The sequence below is a fragment of the Haemaphysalis longicornis genome, unplaced genomic scaffold, assembly GCF_048455015.1.
Source record: "Haemaphysalis longicornis isolate Haplotype H1 unplaced genomic scaffold, Haemaphysalis longicornis Haplotype H1 scaffold_1, whole genome shotgun sequence".
Taxonomy (NCBI): Eukaryota; Metazoa; Arthropoda; class Arachnida; order Ixodida; family Ixodidae; genus Haemaphysalis; species Haemaphysalis longicornis.
Window position 1 is genome coordinate 361,298,931 of NW_027526203.1, and position 24,213 is coordinate 361,323,143.

Genomic DNA, 24,213 nt, shown 5'->3' on the forward strand with positions numbered 1-24,213 from the left:
CCACCTGACAGAATGGGAAGTCGCAGTTGGGTATCCGGCCGGTTCACGCCATAAATCGATATGTCGCTGCAAAAATTCAAAACCGAGGACCAGTCTGCCACGAGAAGAGAGAAAAGACTTCACGGGAATGCGTGTTGTCCGGAAGAGCCATCTCCCAGAGCGTGCACATTGCGGGCAGCACGTTCGAGTTTAACGCGAAACTTTTCTACTAGTTCGATACATCCTAAATTTTCGTCGTCATTATTTTGCATTTCAAACTTAAGCCCGTTCTACGTGGTGCGAATTACGCCTGCTAATTCGTAGATGCGGCGCCGCTCGTGCGGCAAAATTATCTATTTTTCTATTTTCATCGCTGCGACAAATTTCCAAATGCCAAGCGGCGTTCACAGGAGTAGTTCGACCGTTTCAAACATTTGAAAATTTGTCACAGCAACGGCGAAAATAGATCGTTTTGCCGCACAATCGGCGTCGCATCTGCGAATTCGCAGGCGAAATTTGCACCAAGTAGAATGGGCTACACAACCTCAACAAAAGCATTTCTATATCGAGATTCGATATATCCTACACAACCTCAACAAAAGCATTTCTATATGTGGCGAGATTCGATATATCAGAGTTACTGGAGTTTGTCGTGCGTACTTTGATTTCACGCGCTGCACAATTAGGGTGCCCCACGACGCCGGAAGTGCATGATCGTGGTGATTGTTCGCGTTCTGATCGGTAGCCACGGCATGCCTCGGCATTTCGTTTTCCCGCTTGGTGTGCCGGTAAAGTTATGCGTCCGCACCCTTTTTTCGCGAAATCTGGCTTCCCACGCGCGGGTCGTGCGGACGGCGCGTTGCGTGGGCGATTCGCGTCCGCATGGTGCGTGCGGCTCGCTTTCTGGAAGGGGTGAGGCAATGAATTCCAGCAGGCAGATTACGGCACTAAACATGCAGTACACGCGAATGGGCGGTCAAATAAACAAGCAGAAAATTTCCTTTTCTCATTGAAGAATGTGGCCGCACGTTTCGTGGACGGCCTTAAAGGGAAGGTGAAGTGCCTTCCGGAAAAACCGAGTTGGAGGCTGATTTATGTATCTTTTACCCGCTGATTCCAAATATGACGTTGAAGTTTATCATGGTGAATCCCAATTGCATTTTTTTGTTGCCAAACGCGCATTCCCCGTCGAAGGGCACGTGCGCCTCCCCATGGGCGCATCTGATTGGTCGTTCCCTTCAAAACACTCCCCGACCGCGCTGGCATTGCGAAGGCTCTGTTTTTATCTACGCTTGCTTTTCAGACACCATTTACCGGGCAATTTACATTCGCCGGCGGTCATTTTTAATTGATCGAGGTGTTAGCTTAATAAGTACCTTGGATATAGAATTGTCATCACAGTAACGCAGTGTCGCTCAGATCTGACTGTCGGGTTTTCTTTCAGAAATATATAAGCATTTCAACAGCATAGCACGAATAACGTAAAGCGCTGCCTCAATTGTTTATTTATTTATTTAAACATACTGCCAATCCCCCTCGGGATTCTCGCAGGAAAGGAATATATACAATACATATCAGAGGTTCCGAACAACGCAGGGCGTACATGAGCGGTGAACTAGTACACATAGTAGGGACTACATGGCACTCACTATTCAGCACTGTACATACAACAAAACAAGCAAAAACCACCAGATTTTACAAGAATAACAGAAATAGTAAAGGCTGGTTTAATACAGGTTAGAACATTCTTCTTCGCATGGGATTATTAGCAGCGTATATTCTCTTCACTACGAACCTTCTCCGTAATTACACTTACGAAATGAAAAATATTTGGATTCATTGCGAGTTTGTTATCGGTAGAGGTTACAAGTTATACTTACATTGTGTTAAGTTTTCTTTAAACCGGGCTTAAAACCTTGGTAAGCTCGCGGTACCAGATAATTCCATTCCCCTATTGCTAATGGAAAGGAAGCATAGTTAAACCAGTCAACGTTTGATCGGCATTCTATTAGCCTTTGGAAATTCTTTAGTCTCGTTCACGTTTTTTGATCAACGAGGATGCGTAGCTTGATGCCTCTGAATTGAACTGGCTTTGAGGGAACTGGAACAAAAATTTTAAACGGGCTATCCTGCCTCGGTTATCGAGGGTGGATAGGTCAGCTTGTTTTAATAGCTCGGTCGGAGAGTCGCTCATTTTACATCGTTCATAAATAAACCTAATTGCCTTACTTTGGATACATTCTAACTTATTGATTAATTCCTTAGTAAAAGGCGCCCAGATGGTATTGGCGTAATAGTACGGACCGTACATACGTTGTGTAGGCCAAAAGCTTTACATGAGGTGGTGCCTGTCGTAATGCTCGTGACTCAGTGGCTTGCGACTCAGTGGCGTTTTATGGGCGCAGAAAGTACTTCTGCGCACGAAAAAATAGCGTTCAAATGTCGCAGGTTATTTATTTGCTGTGGGTATTTATTCGATTTGTAGTGACTTCCTCTTTTTCTGTATTATTTACATGCATTGTGTATCATCTGGAAACTTCTTTATGCGTGTAACCCGCATTTTTGCATAGTTTTGGTATCCTCCTTATGTGCAATATTTCCCTTTTGAGGTGGTAACAAAACCACTCTTTCCTGCAAAGCCCCCCCTCCCCCCCCCCCCCCCCCCCCCCCTCCCGCGCACTGAAGGCGCTGAAATAAATTAATCAATAGGGCAAAGAGTTGAATTCTGCACATTTCCTCTTTCGTTTTTGTATCTTCCTCTTGGAAGATATTTTTTTATTGTGCAGTTAGTTGCACAATAGACGCATTTGCACCTTTAGACGCATTTTTTTCTTAATTTGGGTGGTCCAGTCGGATTTTGCTTGTTTGCAGCAGTTGTTTTTTGAAGTTAGAATAAATTTCCACTCTCGGGTCGGTTTCAGCTACTTTTGGGCATCAATTATGGAAGTGGCCGCGGGGCTGCCCCCGTGGCGGCTATTATTTTACCGGAAGTAGTGGCTCAAAGGCTGCGGCGTGGATGACTGAGCACCGTTGTCCCCATTTAAGGAACAACAGTGCAGTGCGCGGAGTCACCGCCAGTACGTGTCAGGTGCTCCTCAACTTGATGAGTACTAGTTTCTCGAGCGACGTTTTCGGCGCCCTTGTGCACACCAAGGCGCCGCTTGGGTAAACCCCTTCGGGTACGGCTGACCAGACTGGATTGCTGAGAGCTCCAAAGTTCCCCTCGTCACTCTGAGGCAACCGTGCGCTTTGCGGCTCACAACGGTCCGTGCAACAGCTGTTCTCTCGCCCTCGTGAGGCGCGTTTACCAAACGCGCCCTCACGCATTTGCGCAGCGGACTCGCGGCGGCGCGGCACCGGTTTTTACGCGTTTTGTCGGTCGTCCTTCCGAAGACGAGTGTTCCGTTCAGTACTTAGCCGCATCACATGTGTGCAGTGCTGGCGAAGCTGGCCCGATGCAGACGCTACGCTTGTCTTGGCGAGCACCGCCGCGCTCACTTTATCTGCCCAGGCCTCTTAGCGAGCAAGTGCACGCGGGCCAAGGGGAGTCGGAACGTGCATCCGCCTATTGTTCGCTTGGATCTCCTCTAAGCAACTATGGTATTTCGTATCGGGGCTCACGTTGCCGCAAAGCTGATTGGTGCGGCATAATTTGTCGTCCCACTTTATGTGCAGAAAAAGGCAGGGAAGCACGAATGAACCCCCTGCCTGTTTCTTTTTGCTCTCCTAGGTGATGATGTGACATATAACAGTTCATTTCACAAGCTGCGCACAGCACTGTCGACGCTGCGCAACTCTCAGCCCATCCGCGTTCACCGTACGAAGGTCGGTTGGAGAATTGCGACAACAGGCGTGGGGACTCGGAAGGACCTTTCCGTGTCCCTCCCCTTTGCAGGTGGAACCTCCTCGTATGCACCGACCTCCGCAGAATGCCGCGGCGCGTTGATAGACCGAGAATTGTACAAGCATTCACAGTGCTGCGTGGAGCTTGGGAAATGGGACTTTTGTGCGTGTGTGTGGCTACCGACTTTGCTCAATCGTGACCGCTGCACGCCTACGAAAACGCTTTGCGGAAAAGCAAATTTTCTTGCGAATGCCCTGTCGCTTTCAATCTAACGTACGTACCTTGGAAAAATCATACTGTAATTGGTCGTTAATACGACTTTGTCATTACGCCGAGTTTTATGTACTTCTAATAATTAGTCAGTTCACAGTAAAGTTATAAACAGTTCGGAAGTGCCGTCTACTGTCGGTACATCTACGGGAGGAGGATGGTTCCGAAAACGGCTTTAATTGTCGTTATTTGTGGAAACTATCTCGAAACAAAATAATGACGTTGGGTTCCTCAAACGACTACATAACCGCGGGAGGTTTTATCTCCGCAGGCATCACGGATAACTACCAGTCGAAGTTTTAATACTGGAACGAACCATGGTTTGGGTTTGTTTGTTCATGTTTTGTTTTACCGCCGGGCCGCGCCGGGCCGCGCCGGGCTTTGTTATCTGTGTGTCAAGTGAAGTGCGTGTTCCACTCTCTATTTTATGCCGCACGGGTTATCTCATTTGATAGGGAGAGTGCTTCGCCCTAACGTCGCTAGCCTAGGATAATCTTCTTTGATCCACAGTGTTCTCATTCTAATTCGACGGTTCGAGAAACACCTGCACCAAAAGATAAATGTTCGCAGAGCAGACGCCGCGGCATTCGATTCGTCGACGCCAGTCTGCGCGCATCACTTCGTTGACTGCTGTTTCGCCGCCTTTGTATTCGTTGAGTTGTTAGAGGAGCACAAGTTCGCTCCAATAACCTTGTTTTTTCTTCAAGTCAAGTGCGTCGTCTTTGGCTACGTGACACAACACAATTAACATGAAGCCGCCGCTCCTAAGCCATTCCATCAGCATCCCAATGTCACCGTGAAACGGACAGCCCCATGTTTGTCTGTTGGGATAAAATTATTTCTTCACATTTAGGCTAATTAGCCAAATCGAAAATTACGAATATAGTTTTTTTTTTTACTAGCCTTAACTGCGTCCCGGGCAATCGTGCTTTCTGTTGTGCACTAATTAGGCGACACGGTGCAGCCACGTTCACAGCGTGAATTGGGGGCAGCTTTTTTTTTTTTTTTGAAGGTCATCCATCGCTCCTTGTTTTTTGCGTGCCATAAACGTTTATTTCTCTCTCTCTCTCTTCCGAGTGTGGCTTGTACCGCGCTGCACACTATTGATGAGGTGAAGTGCGCCTTACAGGCGGGGCCGCGTGTCGGTGTAGTCGTCCGCGGGTCGGATTCGTGACCACGAGTCGAGCGGCGCATCATCGTAGCTGCGCTCGTGACTGTGCACGCGTGACCGCAGTTACTTGCTACTCTTTCTCCCAGCACCGTTTCTGCGAATAAGCGCGTTGGCTGTAAAAGAGTTCCGCCAAGGGTTGTCGTTCCAGGCAAGAAAGGGTGTATAGGACGTTCCAACAATAAATAAGGCTGTTTAAATCTGTTTTTTGGGCAGACTGACGCTTCACCGGTGCCGACGAACAGCGGTGCCTAGTGACTGATTTTAAATTAAGTCAGTTTTAGAAAGCACAGCACTTCTTTTGGTAAGACACTTGCCGCCGTTGCGGCACTCATTTTTCTGCCATGGCGGCCTTTCATAGGTGACAGAATAAAACTGGTTTATTCGTGATCATTTAATGAGTTCGAGGTGTGTAAGAAAGCTCGGAATGCGTGGTAATAGAAAACTAGGTGACTGCGATTCGTTATCAACCCTCTCCTGTGTGTTTTATTGGCAAAACGTGAACCCAGGTCATCATCCAAAACTCGTTCAGCTCTGTCGAGCGTCCAAAAACAGTGTGCTATATGTAGGAACTTCATTGCTGAAAGTGACCGAGAACTACGCGCTCCAAGTAATGTAGCAACGTAGAGTGGAAGCGAACGTGTAGCCGAAACATCAGCGAAAACGGCCTTTCGTTATGTTGAGCTTTCTTGGGAAAGCTCAGCATGCATGTCTGTCTGTCTGTCTGTCTGTCTGTCTGTCTGTCTGTCTGTCTGTCTGTCTGTCTGTCTGTCTGTCTGTCTGTCTGTCTGTCTGTCTGCCCGTCCGTCCGTCCGTCCGTCCGTCCGTCCGTCCGTCCGTCCGTCCCTCGATTCAGCCGCCCGGACAAATGTTAAGACTGCTCTTAAACGAGACGTTTATATAGGAAAAATGTTTGAGGTAAAGTATAAATTTATGACTGATATAAGCACAATTCTTGTAATTAAAAATAGACGTGGGCATAATTTTTGCGACAACAAACACAAAAAACGCGTTGGAAGCAATATTTCGACCACGAAATAAAAAACGGGCTCGCGCTCGTGGGTCAAACGCTGTGGCAAACAGTAACAAAATGTCCTGACAGATGGCCCGCCAGTGAATGCGGGAAAATTGAATTCAGCACACCTTTATTGCGTTTACCATGGGAGCTCTAGGACAGGTGGGCGTACGCCCATGATCATCCATTAGAAGAGAAAGAGCTTGCGCAGTTTTGAAGACGTCAGATAAAAAGACGCAATGTCTCCGGAGTCATTTATGGGCTGCTTAGAACAGATGTTTTGGCAACGGACGCTTAGAATGCTTTTATAAATGGGACATACCAGAGTGGGTTGAATTCTATGAATCTCGCCGGCGTGCTAAGTGATCGTAGAGAGGCCTTCAAAAATTATTCACGACTTCTGTCGGGAAAACCTTAATAATAAGTATAAATTGACATCTCAAAAAACATAAAAGAGCCAAATGAGAACATCCATCAAGCTTACCAAAGAAATACTGGAAAGGCAAGCGAACACGATTATCTTGTTCGACCATGATTATCTTGTAGACCCAAACTACGAGGAATAAATCAGCACTCCCAAATAATGAAACATGTCACATCTGTCCGTAAAACGAAAAGTATGCTAATACAATGCGCTGTTGAATGACATTCACGTATGGAGCGATAACTGTGTTTAGCGAGCACCGGGAAGAGGAAGATCAACCCGCATTTGGGTGAAGCAAGTTCACCAAGCAGATTCACCAGGAATCTCTTCCCTGTTTGTGATGTTTTTGTGGCTCTTGCGAAACATCTGTCCGCGGGTACGTATACGTACTTCACAGTGCCCCTCCATTTTAGCTTGCTCGCGCTTGTTATACCCTCCGTTCGGGAGGAGTGGCTTATGCAAAAAAAAAAAAAAACATTGCAGAATGTCGATGTTTTTCGACGCAGCACGAGCTTCTTATGAACCCTGCTCGTGCCGCATGTTGAAGGAGAGCTAGGAATGACCCCTGACGTTTCTATAACGCCTTAGAAAATGCTAGCCTTTTTAAACGTGTTCACAATGCGTAGCCACAGACAAGACTTTAAACAGAAATTGAGAAAAAGAAGTGACCTTGATCAGGGCATGTGGTTCGGAGTGCCGCCAACTGATATGGACTACACGAATGAATTCCACGGGATCGGATAAGATGCTAAGTGTGCTGTGTGTTTGCTGCTGAGACGCAAGGGAAATCTGAGCTGACGGTGGGGGAGCGCTACACAAGGGAGGCGAAGAACCGATGTAAACACGACGCGAGGAGATCCGTGAGCACCAAATGGATTCGGCTGGTGTATAGGACCAGACTCGGGGTTGGATGTCACTGGCCCTTGTCCTGCGGCCACTGATGAGAGTGGTGACGACCGAGACTACGATGCTACAATTTCCGCTGACGCCCAAGTGGATTGCACGTGGGATTGCTGCAGCAACCACGTGCAATAAAAGCAGCTCAATGGCGCCCACTGGCGTGCAAGGCGGGCTGTATCGTGCATACGCTCTCCCGTACAGGTGCCCGCCGTTTGGAAAGCGTCCCAGGTGTTCGTACATGCGTCGTCGGCTCAGCTGCAGCACGCTGTGCACCTGCCCCCGCTCTGCATACGTTCCTGTGCTGCGTAGTAGTAACCTTTTTGAGCGCTTCCCAACAACGCGAGCGTCCATCGTGCGGTAACTGCCTGCGTTCCCTCTCACCTTGTCGGGGCCTCCGCGACACTGCAGAGACAAGGTAATTGAGCAGAAAAGTGCCAGCCTTTGAGGGCTGATTCGTTAAATATGTATTGCATCTATGCCGGCTCGGATGCAATTCATAGCGTAGAGGAATCGCTAGCTTGTTTCGCTACAATTCGCACGAGGACGAAATTCTGCTGCCAGTTCCTAGCTTTGTTTCTGCACTTCGCCGTCTGATTCCCAAGCAGAAGCTGTCGAGCTACTCGACTACAATGAATTTTTTTGAGGCGGCACAGACTTTCAACGGCGTACCGTCCAATTTCACTATTGGTGACTCTTTGTATTACTAGCTGTACTCTTTTTATCTCAGAACGCGACGTCCGTCTGGCCCCTGGAAAAATTTACCCTACCCACTCACGTACGTACGTCACGAGATTCTTCCACGCCAATACAGTATCCTGTTGGTTGTACCATCTGTAAGCATATCGGCTAAGGCCAGGAAGCATTGCAGACTGCTTATGTGCTGTGCCACCACACTATAGTTTCGTATAAAGATCGCCTCTAGTGGAGGAGTGTTTGTCTAGTAACATTGTAACGACGGGTACAGTAACGTAGTAATAGCCGCGTATACTATAAACGGCTATTACTACCTTATTGTTCGCTTGTGCAGTGCACGAGCGAACTTGTGTCCCGCAAGCATTGCGCTAAAGGATGGTGATATTGTTCCTTGACGAATTCCAGTTACCCAATCAGGGGATCGGCCAATCATTAGGATAAGAAAAAGTATTCTTAGCTGGCTACTGGGAACAGATGAATGATAATTAAAATGCCGTAAGGATAAATTTAGCAGTCCGTATTAAAAAAAGGAGCAATATATAGGACAGATGCAAGGAAATTCAACTATTTCCAAGAATAACAAAAACCAATTGTAGCGGAACTCGATTGAAATTTTTATTGAAGCTCAGGGGGGCAGAGCACGTATCCCGGCTCTACTGCGACGATGGAAAATGATTGAACTTGGATGTAAATCCCCGCTCTGTGGAGAGGCACCTCAGGGTGTTGATGTCCTTGATCTCTCCCTCTTTCCACTCCCTCTTTTTATCAAATAAAGCTTACCACAAGTACTACCACTATTGAGGTTTGAAAATTGTTGACAGGATCACAGGTAGCGGTCGACATACTGGTCCTCACTGCTGTAACTGCGCAAGGCTGAATACACCGATTTAACTGCAGGGCGAAGGGCGGTTATAATGGCCTTGAAGGGACATGAAAGGCACCATCGAGACAACCCATCGAACTTCGGGGGCATAGAAATATTTCGATGATACTAACACTGACCTTTGCTGACCTTAAAGGAGCAGCGTCCTATGATATGTGACGGTGGTGATTTAGGCTGCAGGGGCTGAATAACCTCTTAGACAGGCCCAGACAGCGCTAGCCTTGCTAGAGGTTCTGTACCTTCGTTAGGTGGACCCCCACATGTCCAGGACCCCAAACAAGGGGAACCTTAGTCAGATGAAGCGGCAGGAGTGATGTAAACGTCCGTTGGGGGAAGTATCTCCAGGGGCAGAAAGGGCTGGGCAAACGGAAAGAGAATCAGAAACCACCACTGCAGACAAAAACGGTCCGTCTAAATTTCTTACATATAGATCCAACCAGTTGCCAAGAATTGAACATAGAAAATTAGGATCAAATCAAATAAGCGAACCGAAAAAGATTCATTAATGGGTGAAAAAAATATACATATTTTCTGTCTTTTATCCCTGTGAGAAATTATTGCGCGAGACTGAATGGCGGTCGTATATGATCTTGTAAGAACCATTCCGAGGTTGGGAATGCAATAGTCGGACATTTCGGGGGGAAAGTCATGGAAGATGGCCAAGAGTGAAAAAGCCCTGTCAAGAAGAGGAGCAACCCTATTGATTACTATACCTAATGGCTCGGTAAAGTACGCGCTGTGGTGACTGTGCTGCTGAGCCCAAGGGCGCGCGATCGATTCTTGGCCGCGGCGGCCGCTTTTTAGATGGCGGCTAAACGCAAAAACGCAGGCATGTCGAGATTTCGGCGCATGTTAAAGATCCCTAGGTGGTCAAAATGAATCTGGAGCCCTCTACTACGGCGCGCCTCAAAGCCCATGTGTAGCTTCGGTGCGTTAAACCCCATAATCCGTATCGGCCACTATATCTGGGCGACTGGTACACAAAAAACGCAGCTGTTCAGCAGTGGAGATAAACTGAATCCTGTTCACCGCAGAGTCCGCCAGTCTCAGTGCTTCACTGTCTCCTTCCTTCTGAGTCTTTCGCTTGCGGACCTGTGGTAGTGCGTGTTCTCCTTCCTCGACTACGAGTCATTTTTCTGGGGCGCTAGCGTCAAGACGCGCACCCATATAAGCACGGCAGGAAAGTAAATATGTGGCTTATTAATTATGTAGGCGTGACTCCGATACAAAAAGCGCCCTTTATTCAATATGTGGCTATTAAGAACAACATTGATGTTGCATCTTCTGATTGAAAGCAAAAACACTTCCTACTTCGTTCCGTCTGCGCTGCTGTGAAGTGAACTTGTAAAGCTTTTGTCTGTAAATTGTCGTCGTCGCCATGAACTGCTCCACACTAAACGGGCGACAATCCCGTCTTCACTAACCTGAGGATGAAAATCATCCGGCTCCCTCCCTGTTCATGTGAATTAAGGATGGTCGCCTATAAGGAAAGAGCCGACTTTTACATTCCAAGGTGGCTTTTTTTTTTCTCTTTTTTTTTTCTTACTTTTTATCATATTAAACTAACCTAGGTCACAGCCTAATCTTTGCAAGGTGACCTCTTGGAGAATCCTTCGCGTTGGTATGCGCCACATCCTGAAGAAACCAACCAACCACCTGACGAGGACCGGGCAAGGCAACAGCCGGGTTCCGAAACTGCTGGCCGTACCACTCTTGAGCAGCGGCGTCGGGATCATTGTCCGAAAGTGTGTCGAGACGAATCGTGATGCCACCATTTTAAGAAAGGGCATGCCACCCACTCCTTGTGTAGATTGAGCAAACATGTGTTTGCGTCTTTGTGAATACGGCCGTAATTATTCCCTGTGACCTTGCCAGTTCCTTCGAAACAGTTATTACCTCTGATTATTTTTACAACTACATACACCTAGTACCGCAAACACAACGTGGTACAATGAAAACTGCCGATATTTAGCGTTCCTGTGCGAACATACGTGGATTGTTGGCGATAGGCTTTTTTTTTTTTTTTGCGGATATCTGATCCGACCTGGCGCACCAGGCTCAGTTTAATGTATAGAAACAAAAACGACTGTTGTGCTGCTCAGAAACCGATGGCGTGGCATTCGGGGCAGATATGCAGGACGCTTTGGTTGGTGGCGTCATCTGTTCCCCCTGGCAAAAGGTAATGACGCTGGCTAGGCGGTGCTCCAGTTTAGAGTAAATCCTAGTTTGTGTAACTCCTATACTTTCGCGTAACTCCTGGTCTGTTCGCTTATTTTACTCCTCGAATAGCATGCTGTTTGCTGGCAATTGATTTAAATAGGGGCAAATTAGAAAGAAAGGAGAAAAAACTAGCCCCGCACGGGGCAGCTTGAGTGACGGAGAGTGGCGACACTGCAAACCCCGAGCCCCCACACTCACGCTGCAACCAACCGTGGTAATGACTCAGTTTCAAGGTGAAGGGTAGTAGCCTTTAACGGTGACCATCGGAGCCTTGGTCAAGCTCCGGCCGATGGGCTCCCTGTCTGCTTACCAGGCAAGAAGCTCCGAGACCTCTGAGCTACCAGAGTAAGGTGTACCCCCGTCCTCTGCTTTTATTACATGCCGTATGGTATTCTCTAGACCTCCTCCTCGCCTCCCCCCCTCCCCTCCCTCCCCCCCCCCACCACACCAAATGGTCGGGGCCTGAAAAGGGCCCACACCGAATTACCCTTCAAACCTCTTCCGAACATTGACCTCTGAAGCAATGACAACTTTCCTCGCTTCCTCATTATGCAATCTGTGGACAAAGAAACCCCTGTAAATGGAAAATCAGTCTTCCTCGTTGCCAAAATTCATCGAGAATGTTCCCCGCACGGGGCACCTTGAGTATTCATGGTGACGGTGTTGGGGACACTGCGGACCCCGAGCCCCCATACTCACGCTGTAACCACTCCTGGTAATGAGTTTTAAGGTGAAGGGCAGAAACAACAAACGGTGGTCGTCGGAGCCGTGTCAAGCTCCGGCGGATGGGCTCCCTGTTTGTTTACCAGGCAGGGAGCTGAGGGACCTCTTCAGGTATCAGGGTAAGACTGTAGAAGAAAGAAACCCAGTCCCCTGCTTTATACTATAGCATATGGTATTTTCTAAAACCATCCCCAAACATGATCGCTCCCTGAAAAGACTCCAGGTCAGCACTCGAGAGCTTAAAATCGCTTCAAAAACAACAGCTGACCGGGGAAATCAATCTTTTGCACTTACAAGCTATACAAAGGGGACACAGTAAACATCTGCAGTGCCTTCCTGCCCGCTGCGGAGTTGCCGGCAACGACGCATCTGCCCACAGTCTCTGCACTCAAGCCCTACCGATCCAATTCACGAGAAAGATTCGGCAATACTCGCCTCATCAATCTGGAGATGTCTATCCGCAGATCTATCTATCTATCCGCAGATGTCTATCTGGACTGATGCAAGGCAGAAATGCGCACCTCTTCACGCGATTGATTCTAAGTGCACCTTCAGAATGCCACCTGGGCTCATCAAGCGCGAGGAAGCTATTCTACATAGGCTGCGGTTGAATGTGGCCTACACAGGACATTACCTCTACAAAATCCAGCAGGCATCTCCACCTTTTTGTTACACATGGGGCTCACGAGAAGACATTCGTCATGTTATATGCGTGTGCCCAAAGTACACCGTGCACAGAGAGAAACTAATACTATCTTTGTGCAGGCAGCTTGGGGCGGGACTTGAACTGAGGGCTGTTTTGGGACCTTGGTCGGGTCTCAGTCAGGCTGCACGTGCAATCAAAGCTCTCCTGGTGTTTCTTCGGAGCACAGAACTGGACAGACTTATGTGATTGGAAATTTTGGGCGCATCAAATGACATCTTTTCATTTTCATAGTTTTTTTTTGTGCTTTCTTTCTCTTTTTCTTCTATCATCTAGCGTTGCAAGCCAGCGCAACGGCTCGGCTAACCTCGCTGGTCTTCATTGAACATTGAAGTCTCTCTCTCTCTCTCTCTCTCTCTCTCTCTCTCTCTCTCTCTCTCTCTCTCTCTCTCTCTCTCTCTCTCTCTCTCTCTCTCTCTCTCTCTCTCTCTCTCTCTCTCTCTCTCTCTCTCTCTCTCTCTCTCTCTCTCTCTCTCTTCTCTCTCTCTCTCTCTCTCTCTCTCTCTCTCTCTCTCTCAAGATTAGCTTCCGTGTGTGCACCAATGCTCGTTGTCTTTCGGCCGTGCGACGGAACTTAAATTTGATACGCTAAACATAATTTGCTGATAACACCCATGTTCTCAATGTTTGTTTTCTTTTGTAGAGACCATCTATAGTCTTTCTTGGGCAACCTAGAGGTGAAAATATTGTTCTGGGCGTGTGTTATCTGTCAGTCCTGTCACTCGATTCAACCGTGCGGCCAGAAGTTTATAGACTGCTTGCGCTAGAACGATATATAGGCAAAACCTTTCCAAACTGCTGAAGCCGCTGGCATGGCTCATAGGGGTCGTTGGATGCTGCGCAGAGACGTGTCGCGCCTTCTACTAAGCTTTCTTCAGGAGACGGAACTGGCGAACTCGTGGTGAAAGTACCCTAACATAGACTAATTAGGAGGAGCTGGGCGGAGCAATTGCCGGCATATCCAGCCAGGCTAACCCTTTCTGATCCCGCACATCCACCACCACCACCACATCCACACTATTCAGCGCAAAAGAAACATCAGCCATATTTGAGGCAAAATATAAGTACATAACAAACAGTGTCAGCATTCTGCTAATTAAGGATACACGCTGTAATTGCTTTTTACGATTGCAGTAGGAAAAATAAACGCGTTAAAACGGCGTTTAATAAAGGCGAGATAAAAAGAAACAACAAAAATATACGTCGGCTAGTGCTGCTCTAAATAGAACGGAAAAACAAAAGATAAATAAAAGACGCGCGCTGTGCCAACAGGTGGCGCACGAGCAGTGCGATCGCGGGGGAAACTGAATTGAACAAATTGCATTCATCACCTAAGGAGCGAGAGGCGAGGGGAATAACGTAAGCGGGAGAGAGGAGAGGCAGCTACGTGGCAGCGGCGGCAAAAGTCTATCGTCTTTCAAAGACATTTGCAGCAAAGCGAGTAGGCACGCGGCCATTTCTTGCTCGATTTTTAAATGCCGAATTTAGATCTTACGGGGACTGGAAGGATGCGTTTAAGGGACGATATGTTTAAATAAAAACAATTCTCCATCGTGTTAAGTTCTTCACCGTATTAATTAATTCCTGCAATGTGTGAAGTTTTGTTTCTTAATTAAGATGATGTAGCTAATTAACTAATGTCGTTTTAAAAACGACACCACAAACGCGCTGTCTAATACACTGAATTTCGTCAGACACGTGTTGTTGCAGAAAAGAGCCGGAGCTCCGCAAAAGAGCCGTAGGCATCGCCACCAACCATAAACAAGTATTGTGCATACGAATTGAATTAATAGGAAAAGAAGAGCTATCTAAGAAAGCTTGTGAAAGGAAGACGAAGGAAGAGCGCATCAAAGGAAATTTCGTGAGCGTGTTCCCAGGCTTACTCGTGCGCACTTATCAGCAACATGTGCAGAAACTGTGATTGTTAATCTTTCTGACAGGAAGTTGATCACATTCCAAAAGAAAGTAAAATCAACGTATTGCTGGTGTGTAATCCTCGGAGACAAGCTGTCACATTTCACCATGGAGTTTTTGCTTCGAACATATTCGAACGAACTAAACTATCAATCAAGGCAGGAGCGCCGCAGGGTGGGGGAGGGCTTCAAAGGCTGCGGCCCCTTTCGCCCTCAGTCTGAGCGGTGAAAATTTCGTACATATTTTATTCTATGGAATTTTCATGTCCCTGCTTTGTGAATGTGTGATATCTGATATACGTAGGCGTGTATATGCTTCGTCACATGTAATCACCTGGTGTTTCATCTGGGACCCGAATGACTATGCAGAGGCCGCAAATTATTTTAGTTATCGCGTAATGTAGTTTTGCACCATTATAGGTTATACTCTTTGCCCCTTGCCAACATAAAGAGCCTCCCCTTCCCACCCCCTTCACCTTCCGCTCCGAACAATAGCGTGAACGGAAAAAAATGGCGAAAAATGCAAATCCGATACCTTTACGGTGTTGCTGTTGACAGATTCGGCTGAATTTAGTTAAAATCTGGATTTTAAATTAGCAACTGTAGACTCAAGCATTATAATTGGATGAATTTCATTTTTTTATAGCGTCAGCTGTTTAAAGGAAATTTCGGGCCTTCGCATTGCTTTCTCCCCCCATAGTTCCTCATACGCCCGCCATTGTCCGGAGAATAGGGCGCATAAAATCGCATCATGATTCCCGTCGCTGCCTTAGTCGACGCGGGACTGGCTAATGTGCTAAATGATGGTAATGATGACCTCAACAAGTTTGACACGTACCCACTAGAGGGGACTGGCCAGGGTTACCTAGCTTCACTATAGCCGTCATCGTCTTTGTTGACGAGGGGTAGTTCAAGAAGCTAGATGTTCCGTAGCTGTACTTTGACCGACTATTGCCCGGTCGCCAAAAAAAAGCGCTTTAAGCGAGAGGGTGCCCGCTGATCCCAATATTGGTTGCGAAGGAATCTGAGTTGGAGACTGCATCGTCAAAAACATGCAGCTCCCGCTCTCTGAACAGAGTGGAAAAGACAACGCCATGAGGGCAGAGTCTTGAGCTTAGTCTACGCTGGGGTCGCCTGACTGACAGTTCAGCAAAAAGTTTCTGGGCAATTCATTTGGTTCCTCGTGCAGCGAACGCGACCGTCTTTGGGGTTCAGTAATAGCTTCACTGCTCATAACTTCAATCATTTAACTTCAGCCAATCAACAGTTTCAATCAAGCAACCGTTTTAACAAATTGTAATCTACCAAAAATATGAGGGACGACCGCACAGAGGTATAAGAATTACAGCATATCAATGAACCAACGAATTAATCATTCAATGGTCAGTTTGAATCAACACAATTTCAGTCAAAAAAGCTTCAGCTGGCGTTGGATTTCGTAGCATTCCTGTGTCGTCGTCTCTCAATTTTCTGTAGTATTTCCTGTCCCCTATATTGAAATAGAACAAGCAAAAAATGTGGCATAATTCACGACAAAACCGCACACCGTTCGTAGTTATAACAAGGCCGTGTTTTCAAGAAAACAGCAAGGGGCTATCATCACTTCAAAAACAGTCTTTCAGAGGGGTGAACACTTGCTCTACTGCATTTTCGTTCTTGTCGGATTTGTCATGAGACCCCTCGCTCTCGCAGAAGAAAAGAGAAATGTATGGACCCTTTTCCACCCCCCGACTTCCTAGCGTTAGTTTTAAGAACGAAAAGCAAAGGAAGGAAAAGCAAAGGAAGGAACGTTCAGTGAAGTCACGAAGTGGTACCAAAAGAACTGAGGCAAGTTTTGGCAAGCGCGGCAGTGGTTGCGGCCCTTGCCTGATCAGGTGTCCACCTTAAGAGGCGAGGGCGCGGGCACCTGCGTGTAACTGTAGGCGTACAAGCGGTGGTCCTTGCAAGCCAACACCACCGAGCCGTTATCCATGAGGCCAATGTCAAAGCAGTCGTCATGCGTTGAGATGGACTCAAGACCATGCACCAACGAACCGTCCTGTGTGAATACCGTCAGGTGGAAGTAGTAGTTGTTGTCTGCCACAACCACGTGCCCCCGGTTGTTTATGCGGACTGCGACGGGAAAGTCCGTGAGGCCCCGGCCTCCAATCTGCCGGAGGAAAGCACCGCCGTAGCTGAACACCTTGACGCAGTGCGCCCTGTTGTCCGAGATGAAGACCTCTTCCTGGTCGTTCACTGCCACCCCATTGGGAAACTTTAGGTGATTGGATAAGTCCAAGCTTCGGAGTACATTGCCACTCAGGTCGAAGATGACCACCCGGAAGATCTTGCTCTCCACCACCACCACCCGGCCTTTTTCATCCACCGCAACTCCGCGCGGGTTCATCAAGATCGTGCCACCAAACTTGCGCACGAACTGGCCGTTCTGGTTGAATACTTGTATCTGGTGCGACGGCGGGCGCTCGGTGACAACGATAAGGTTCGAATGGCGAACCACCGCCACTCGGTTAGGGCACGACATCTGCCCGCCGCGCCTAACGGACTTCCCGAACTGGCGCTTGAAACGGAAATGTTGGTCAAAGATCTGAATGCGGTGGTTGTTAGAATCAGCCACGATGATGTTGTCCTGGGTGGTCATGGCTACTCCGGACGGCTCTGCAAATTGACCCCGCATGAAACCAAAGCCTCCAAACCTGAAGTAGTATGCCATCTTTTTTCGCTCGACGTCGGGTTTGAGAAAGTAGTGCCTTAAGGGAATGCAGGCTTGGTACTGGGACGGATTTCGGGCTTGGGTGCTGAGTGGTGGAGAAGCTGGAGTGACCTGAATAGCACCAAGGCTCGAACTGCTCCAAATGAATTTTCCGTCCCCACTCGACAATTTCTCGTGGGGGCTGATGTGCGCGAAGCTGGTCAGTAACGATCCAAGCTGTTCGGTAGAGCTAGTGCGTGGGCGAGGGTTGTTCGATCCGCAGAAGACAATGGGTGACAGACAGAGGTCACTCTGGGGTGGCTCTGACCTGCGTGTCTCAGAGCCGATAACGACGCCATCTAGCAGGTTAGGCAGTTTTCCTGCCTGGCGTAAGGCAGCAGACTCGGGCAGGAGCACCTGCAGTTTATGCATCGCCCTCGGGTGTTCAAGCAACGCACATTCCTCACAGACCGGCCAGTCGCAGGAGTGGCAGAAGAATCGCAGCGTCGCCGAATGGTGACGGGGACAGGCCACGTCCTGGAGCGTCGATAGGCCGTCTCGGGCAGTTTGTAGCTCCCTCAGCGAGAGTACCCGGTGGCCCTCAAAAGTGCGCATGAAGTGGTGGGCCATCGCACAGCTGATGCACAATAAATCGGCACAGTCGAAGCACCGTGCAATAGCAATGAACTCCTTTACGCAAGCCGTGCAGCGAAGACTGGTGCCCTTCAGGGTGGCACCGCCTACGACGTTGGAGGCAGCCTTGTTCGATGAAAACGCAGCTACACTTCCTGGGGCCACGGGGATGTCACTCGTGTACTGGGGGCAGCAGATCTCTCCCCTTGTAAATTCTTTTGCAAGGAATCGCTTGCCTAATGTGTGCACGCAGTTGAACACCTTGAGTGGCGTCGAGGCGTGACAAATGCTGCATGTTTTGCTTGCGTGGGGGAGTGCCGCCGAGCTGGCGTTGTCGGAGCTGTAATCATCCGAGGGGCTGCTCCCGTTGCCTGCTTCCATGCCAGAGCTCACTGCTGCAGGAACTTTGAGTAGCAAGGTGGGTGGGCACTGTTGAGTACCCGTCGTTGTGCCAGAACAAGTGTTGGTAGCGGGGCACTCAGTCTTGTGCGCGTGGTGGGGTCTGCCGTGCTCAGTCACTGCGTCTTCAATGGTGCCTCGGCCACAGGAGGAGACGTATATACCCTTTTCGGCCAACCGAATCCTTACTCGGCGTAATGGGTACCCACGTGTTCCGGAGACGACGTGTAAGGACACGAGCGGGGCTTTTTTTCGGGCTCTCACCTTTGACTGACCACCTGAGCGGCCAGCCAAATTCCGCTGCTTCGTTTCCCCCACTTCCACGTTCTCTTCCACGAATGCACGGGGGCGTTCTCATAAGCGCGTTACTGTCGCACAATGCGTTTTATTTTTGCGGCGCATTCTTGAAATCTTATTTTCAAAGCAAACCAAAATAACGAGAGAAATATTTAGCTGCACAATAAATAAAAAGTGAGAAAAAATACGAAGCATGACTGCAAACCAAACACAAGAATTTACGCAACGACATTAGTTCAGCTCAAAATTGGAGGTGAACACGACAAAATATGCAGTTTTTGACTCTGAAGGGTGAATTGTGGAGGACTACAGATTAAATCGACACTTCATGATGAGACTCATCATGAATTGAGACTCTCATCTTAATTAAACGTTGGGAATTGAACTAAAACGTTGAACGTTTTAGTTCAATTCCAGCGTCTAATTCTGTTTAATAGCGCTCGGTTCCAGTCCCATTTCACTCCCTGAAGCGCAGCCGCCATTCCATTCTCTTGTCGTTTCTAAGCTATAGTATTATAGTACGAGTGTGAGAAAAAAAAGCACGCAATGTCCACCATGTCAGTTCCACCGCGTATGACGTGTGCAGTCTCTGTAGCCATCTGCGCTAGAGCGAACTGGTTTTGTCAGCCGCATCGCGAAAACAGATGGAGCGAGCTTCCCATCACCCACGGAAGCAATGCAACGTTTGCCGCGCAGAAGGAACTTGTGGCATAGGCTTCTTTTTGAAATGCTTGGAACTGCGTATTGCTTTTCATACTGCCCGCTCGCCAATTTGCGCACCTGTCTGCCAGGGGCGCACCAGATTGCACTGAACGGATTCTGTTGCGCATTTCGATCTTCCACGAGACGCACACCCCACCCCAGCGCAGACATGGGAAAGTGCACGCTCCGCTGGTTGCTCTATTACCGACTCTGCGAGGTATTCCCCTGCGCTGCTCCGATGATGATGATGATGATGATGATGATGATGATGATGATGATGTTCTTTTGTGAATATCACATACCCAAACAGGGAATCGGCCAAACATCAAGGGTACGAAAAAATATCTTATTTATTTACAGGCTCCTGTAAATAGGAAATTTAGAGCGGGTGGCAATACTTTTAAAGTAAAATCCAAGATTAAAAAAAAAGAATTGGGAAGACTTCAAACCAGTTACGTAAGTTGCCAGCGTAAAGGAATCCAATCAGAGCGGGAATCGATTAGAGTTTTCTGTGAAGCTTAGAAGGGCTGAGCACATGTCCCGGCGGCAGAGCCCCGTCTCGGATGCCCCAAGCGAAATGAGACTCGGCACAAATAATGTAATCCCCAGATCCTCTATGTCCTCTTTCTTCTTTACTCTACAACAATCCCGCGGTTCAGCTTCACCGAAATGCATTCGATTCACCAATTCATGCAGCCAACAATGAAATTCGGCGACTGACGATGTCGAGCATATCATCATCATCATCACCACCACCACCACCACCACCACCACCACCACCACCACCACCACCATCATCATCATCATCATCCCCACCACCAGCAGCAGCAGCAGCAGCTTATCTACGCCCACTGCAGGGCAAAGGCCTGTCCCATAGACTTCCAATTATCCGGGCTTGTGCGAACTATGACCAATTTATCCCCGCCAACTTCTCGATCTCGTCTGCCCATCTAACTTTCTGCCGCCCCCTGCCACGCTTGCCTTCTCTAGGGATCCACTCTGTTACCCTTAATGACCAACGGTTATCTTGCCTTCACATTAAATGCCCAGCCAACACCCATTTATTCTTAATTTCCTATAATATGTCCTTAACACGCGTTTGTTCCCTGACCCACTCCGCTCTCTTCTTGTCCCTTAATGTTACACCTATCATCTTCAGTTCCATTGCTCGCTGAGTCGTCATCAATTTAAGTTGAACCCTTTTAGTGAGCCTCCAAGTTTCTGCCCCGTAGGTGAGTACCGGTTAGATGCAGCTGTCATACACTTTCTTCTTCAGGGACAATGGTAGACTGCCATTCATTATCTGAGAATGCCTGCCGAATGCACTCCACCCCATTTTTATCCTTCTAATTATCTCTGCCTTATGGTTGGGATCCGGGATCACTACATGGCTTAAATAGATATTATTCGCTTACCACTTCCACTGCCTCGCCACCTATCTCAAACCGCTGTGCTCTCCCGAGGCTATTGAGCATTAGTTTATATTCTGCATATTGAAAACTAATAGTCTAGCTGCGGTGGCCTAGAGGTAGAGCATCCGCCTCGCGTGCAGAACGACCGTGGTTCGAATCCCGGTGCCGCAAAATTCCCACCGGATAAAAAAAAAAAATTCGCGTGTTGCTGGAATTACAGAAGGGGGCTTGGGGTGCGCCCTGATCTCGGTGGCCATTGCCGGCAACGCTCTCCCTCACCAGAGCAGGATTGGCCACTCTGGTGTAGTAATGGCCACAACCTTTCATGAGTACGCCAATTAACCGTCGACCCTCAGCCTCCAGTGGCTGCGAAGCAGCTGACCACGGCGGCGGCCAGGCCTGTGACACAGCCGAGGGTGGCAAGAATCCCTGGATCTGGACAGGCCGTCATTGAAATCGTCGAGTATATGATCTCGCATTCCATAAGGTTCCATAAGGCTTCATCCGCAGCGCGCAATGCAGAATGTCATGCTTGCAGGGCGTGATGCCACAGCGCAGATCACAAGCTGCCTTCGGTATTTTTCCTTCCGTTGAATTGGAAATTGCTGTTTTCGGTTGAGCCGGAGTCTACCAACCAGGACGAATTAATATGACGCCTCCAGGACCGCTCATCAGCCCTAAAACACCGGCAGGCGTACCATCTCATCAGTAGTGCGATGGCGGCTTGGGAAACGGCTTGGCGCCTGTTCAGAACCCAGCAGTGCAGAGCTTGCACTCTTCGTTACTGACGTCTGCGCTGAGAATGTACGCGCACACGTGCACACTAATTTCATGATGGGTTGGCTTCCGCCAAGAGAACTCTGCCAAATGCACATGTGCTATGGCAACTGATGACGATTGGCTGACGACGTTGATAAACTATAGCGGTGACGTCTTGTGGCATATAATCACCGACACCGATAGACATGTGTGCCAGTTACGAATTAATATGGTTAAAAAGAGCGCGGTAAAATGAAAAGCAGATCCGTACAAAAGCACAGTCTGGGTGTCCTGTCCCATGTTTCAAGGCGACACCCCATTCTCCGAGAAACCGTTGTTTTGTAGTTCTTGTTTGGTCAAGATAATGGCCGCCACCATAAAGAGGTAATCAGTACAAAACACATGCATGATCTGATGGGATTTGAACCCGGGTTCCCGCAGCAGCAGCTCATTGTGCGCCAACTGCGCTATCTCGGCACGTTGCTAGCTTTTTTTTTTTTTTTTTTTTCAGCGCTGGAACAAAACTTGCTGGGGTTCTTGTATTCCTTTCTTTGTGGCGCATACCCGCCTTGGAGATTGGCCAGGAATCGCGAGCTTCGAGGGGCTGATGTACCCGCTTCGCAAAAGTCACAAAACTGTGAATATGAAACGTAAAAATTCCCAATAGTGCGTGCCACGTGACACCTGAACGTGATGACACGTGAACAGAACAGATGCACACTAGCCGCGTAGTAGTACTCTGATTTCGGGAAACGGGGGTTTATCCATACTTTCGATTTTTTTTTTTTTTTTTGGGGGGGGGGGGGGGGTGGAATCCTCCTGGGGGGGGGGGGGTATAAATCCCAATGTGGGGTGCTCGTGGTTGCGGAAAACATTTTTTGGGAGGGGGGGGGGGGTGTCGAAATCCTTTTGGGGGGTATTGGGGATGTGTGTTTAAATCCCTGGCGGGGAAGCTGCGGCGTGTGCCAAGCTGCTTGCTGACGTAATTCGTGCCGTAAGACGAAAGAAACAAAAGCGAAGAAAGAGACGCAAAGATGGTGTAGCAGAAAAAGAGTTGGTCGAAGTCATTCACACCAAAACACAAAGAAACGAAAGCGAAGAAAGAGACGCAAATACAGGTACGATGTAGCGGTAAAGAATCTGTTTTCGCCTTGAAAGCGTGCCCCGAGGAGTTTTTTGTGCGTTTCCTGTCTTCGCTTTTGTTCCCCCGCTTCCTCTCGCCCATTCCTTAGTTTTTGTCTTAAATTATAGATGTAACCGATTCGGCTGTGAGCAGTAGCTGATTGTTGCTTTTTTTTACAATATACAAGTTGTCGCAATAACAATCGAAAGAAAACACTTTGCTTGCACTGATCTTCTTCACAAGGTCTTCTTTGCCATAAATAATTTAAAAGCACGGTAACACATCGTGCAGATCCCGAGAGTGAAACACGTACACTCCCACGCGTGTTTTACGAGCGGTTTTTTTTTTTTTTTTTCATTTTGGCAACTGTATACGGCCAATACTGTTTGGTCCCCCCCCTTCTCCCCTCACTTTTGTGTAATTTTTATGCAACAGAAACTGAAGCAACCAAGTTTTGCGCGCCGTGCGTTAAAAGAATCGCTCGTTGGCGCTCGCTAGATATTTCCGCCCTTGTTCCGGAAGGAAAAACGACGTTGAGCTGAAGCTCTCAGTGACAACATGCAGGCCGGTCGGCAAGTGCCGCGTTATGAGAGCAAGCTTGCTGAGTGCACGACCTGCTTTCCGTAAAGTGTTTCGTTTGTGTTTGCGCGCGTGCAGGATTCGACCCCGTTATGTCGGTGGACCCCGGGGGAAAGCCGCACCTGGACATCGACGTATGGCTCCAGAACCTGGACCTGCCGCAGTATTCGCTCCTCTTCTGCAAGTACACCGGCGTGGAGGCGAGTTTGTTCCCTTTCCCCATCCTTCCTTCCTTAGACAAAAACAAGGGGCCGTACTCTATTTCGGGATTCAGTGCGTATACAGAGTTACAACCTGCCAGATTTGCTGGCGGCGTCGTTCTTTTTTCAAAGTGTCATCCCTTATTAATCAATCAATCAATCAATCAATCAATCAATCAAATCACGTAGGGTTAGCATTATGTAGAACTTAATTGGCATAAAAATATGGAAGAGAAACCAATTTTCGCGCTCCTATGCACCTGTTTTTTATTACAGCGCAATTATACGATGTGCGTTGAACGAGGACTTTAGCAATCTTGTCTGTGGAATATCATTTTATTTTTTAAGAAATGTGGAATGAAAGGGCCGTTCGCGACTGACCCTGCTGATGGGACCATCAGTCACATCTTCATGTTAAATACTGTACTACAGAAGCCTGTCTCCATTCTCAATAAAAAAAAACATAGATATGCTTGCATGCATCGATAATTTGTTTCCGGGAAGTAATGGAACACGATGGTTGCGTAGCTGTGAAAATGCGAAAGCCCCATTCGAGAAGCGTCGAGGTGAAATAAGACAACTTATGAAGATTTCCTAGTTGGCATGCACACATGCACGGTACACCGTCGTGTTAGCATTTTTAAACACTCACGATTGCGTACCATGCATGCGAATACCTTTTGTG

The 24,213-nt window shown here is 48.1% G+C and overlaps 2 protein-coding genes across 5 annotated transcripts in view; one reads left to right on the forward strand and one right to left on the reverse strand.

The window, feature by feature from the left end:
* Positions 1–24,213, forward strand: part of LOC144154988 (breast cancer anti-estrogen resistance protein 3 homolog) — a 239,710-nt gene that overhangs the window by 166,215 nt on the left and 49,282 nt on the right. For 3 of the 4 annotated variants that reach the window (XM_077686153.1, XM_077686156.1, XM_077686154.1), the window contains exon 2: positions 23,407–23,528. In XM_077686153.1, coding sequence (XP_077542279.1) covers positions 23,407–23,528 — 122 coding nt within the window. Of the gene's footprint in view, positions 1–7,862; positions 8,016–23,406; positions 23,529–24,213 lie in introns of those variants that run through there. The other variant, XM_077686155.1, reaches the window with a different exon arrangement.
* LOC144176292 (protein brain tumor-like) lies at positions 16,447–18,438 on the reverse strand. Its single transcript, XM_077705204.1, has one exon. It carries the CDS (start codon positions 18,436–18,438, stop codon positions 16,606–16,608), a length of 1,833 nt encoding a protein of 610 aa, XP_077561330.1. The 3' UTR covers positions 16,447–16,605.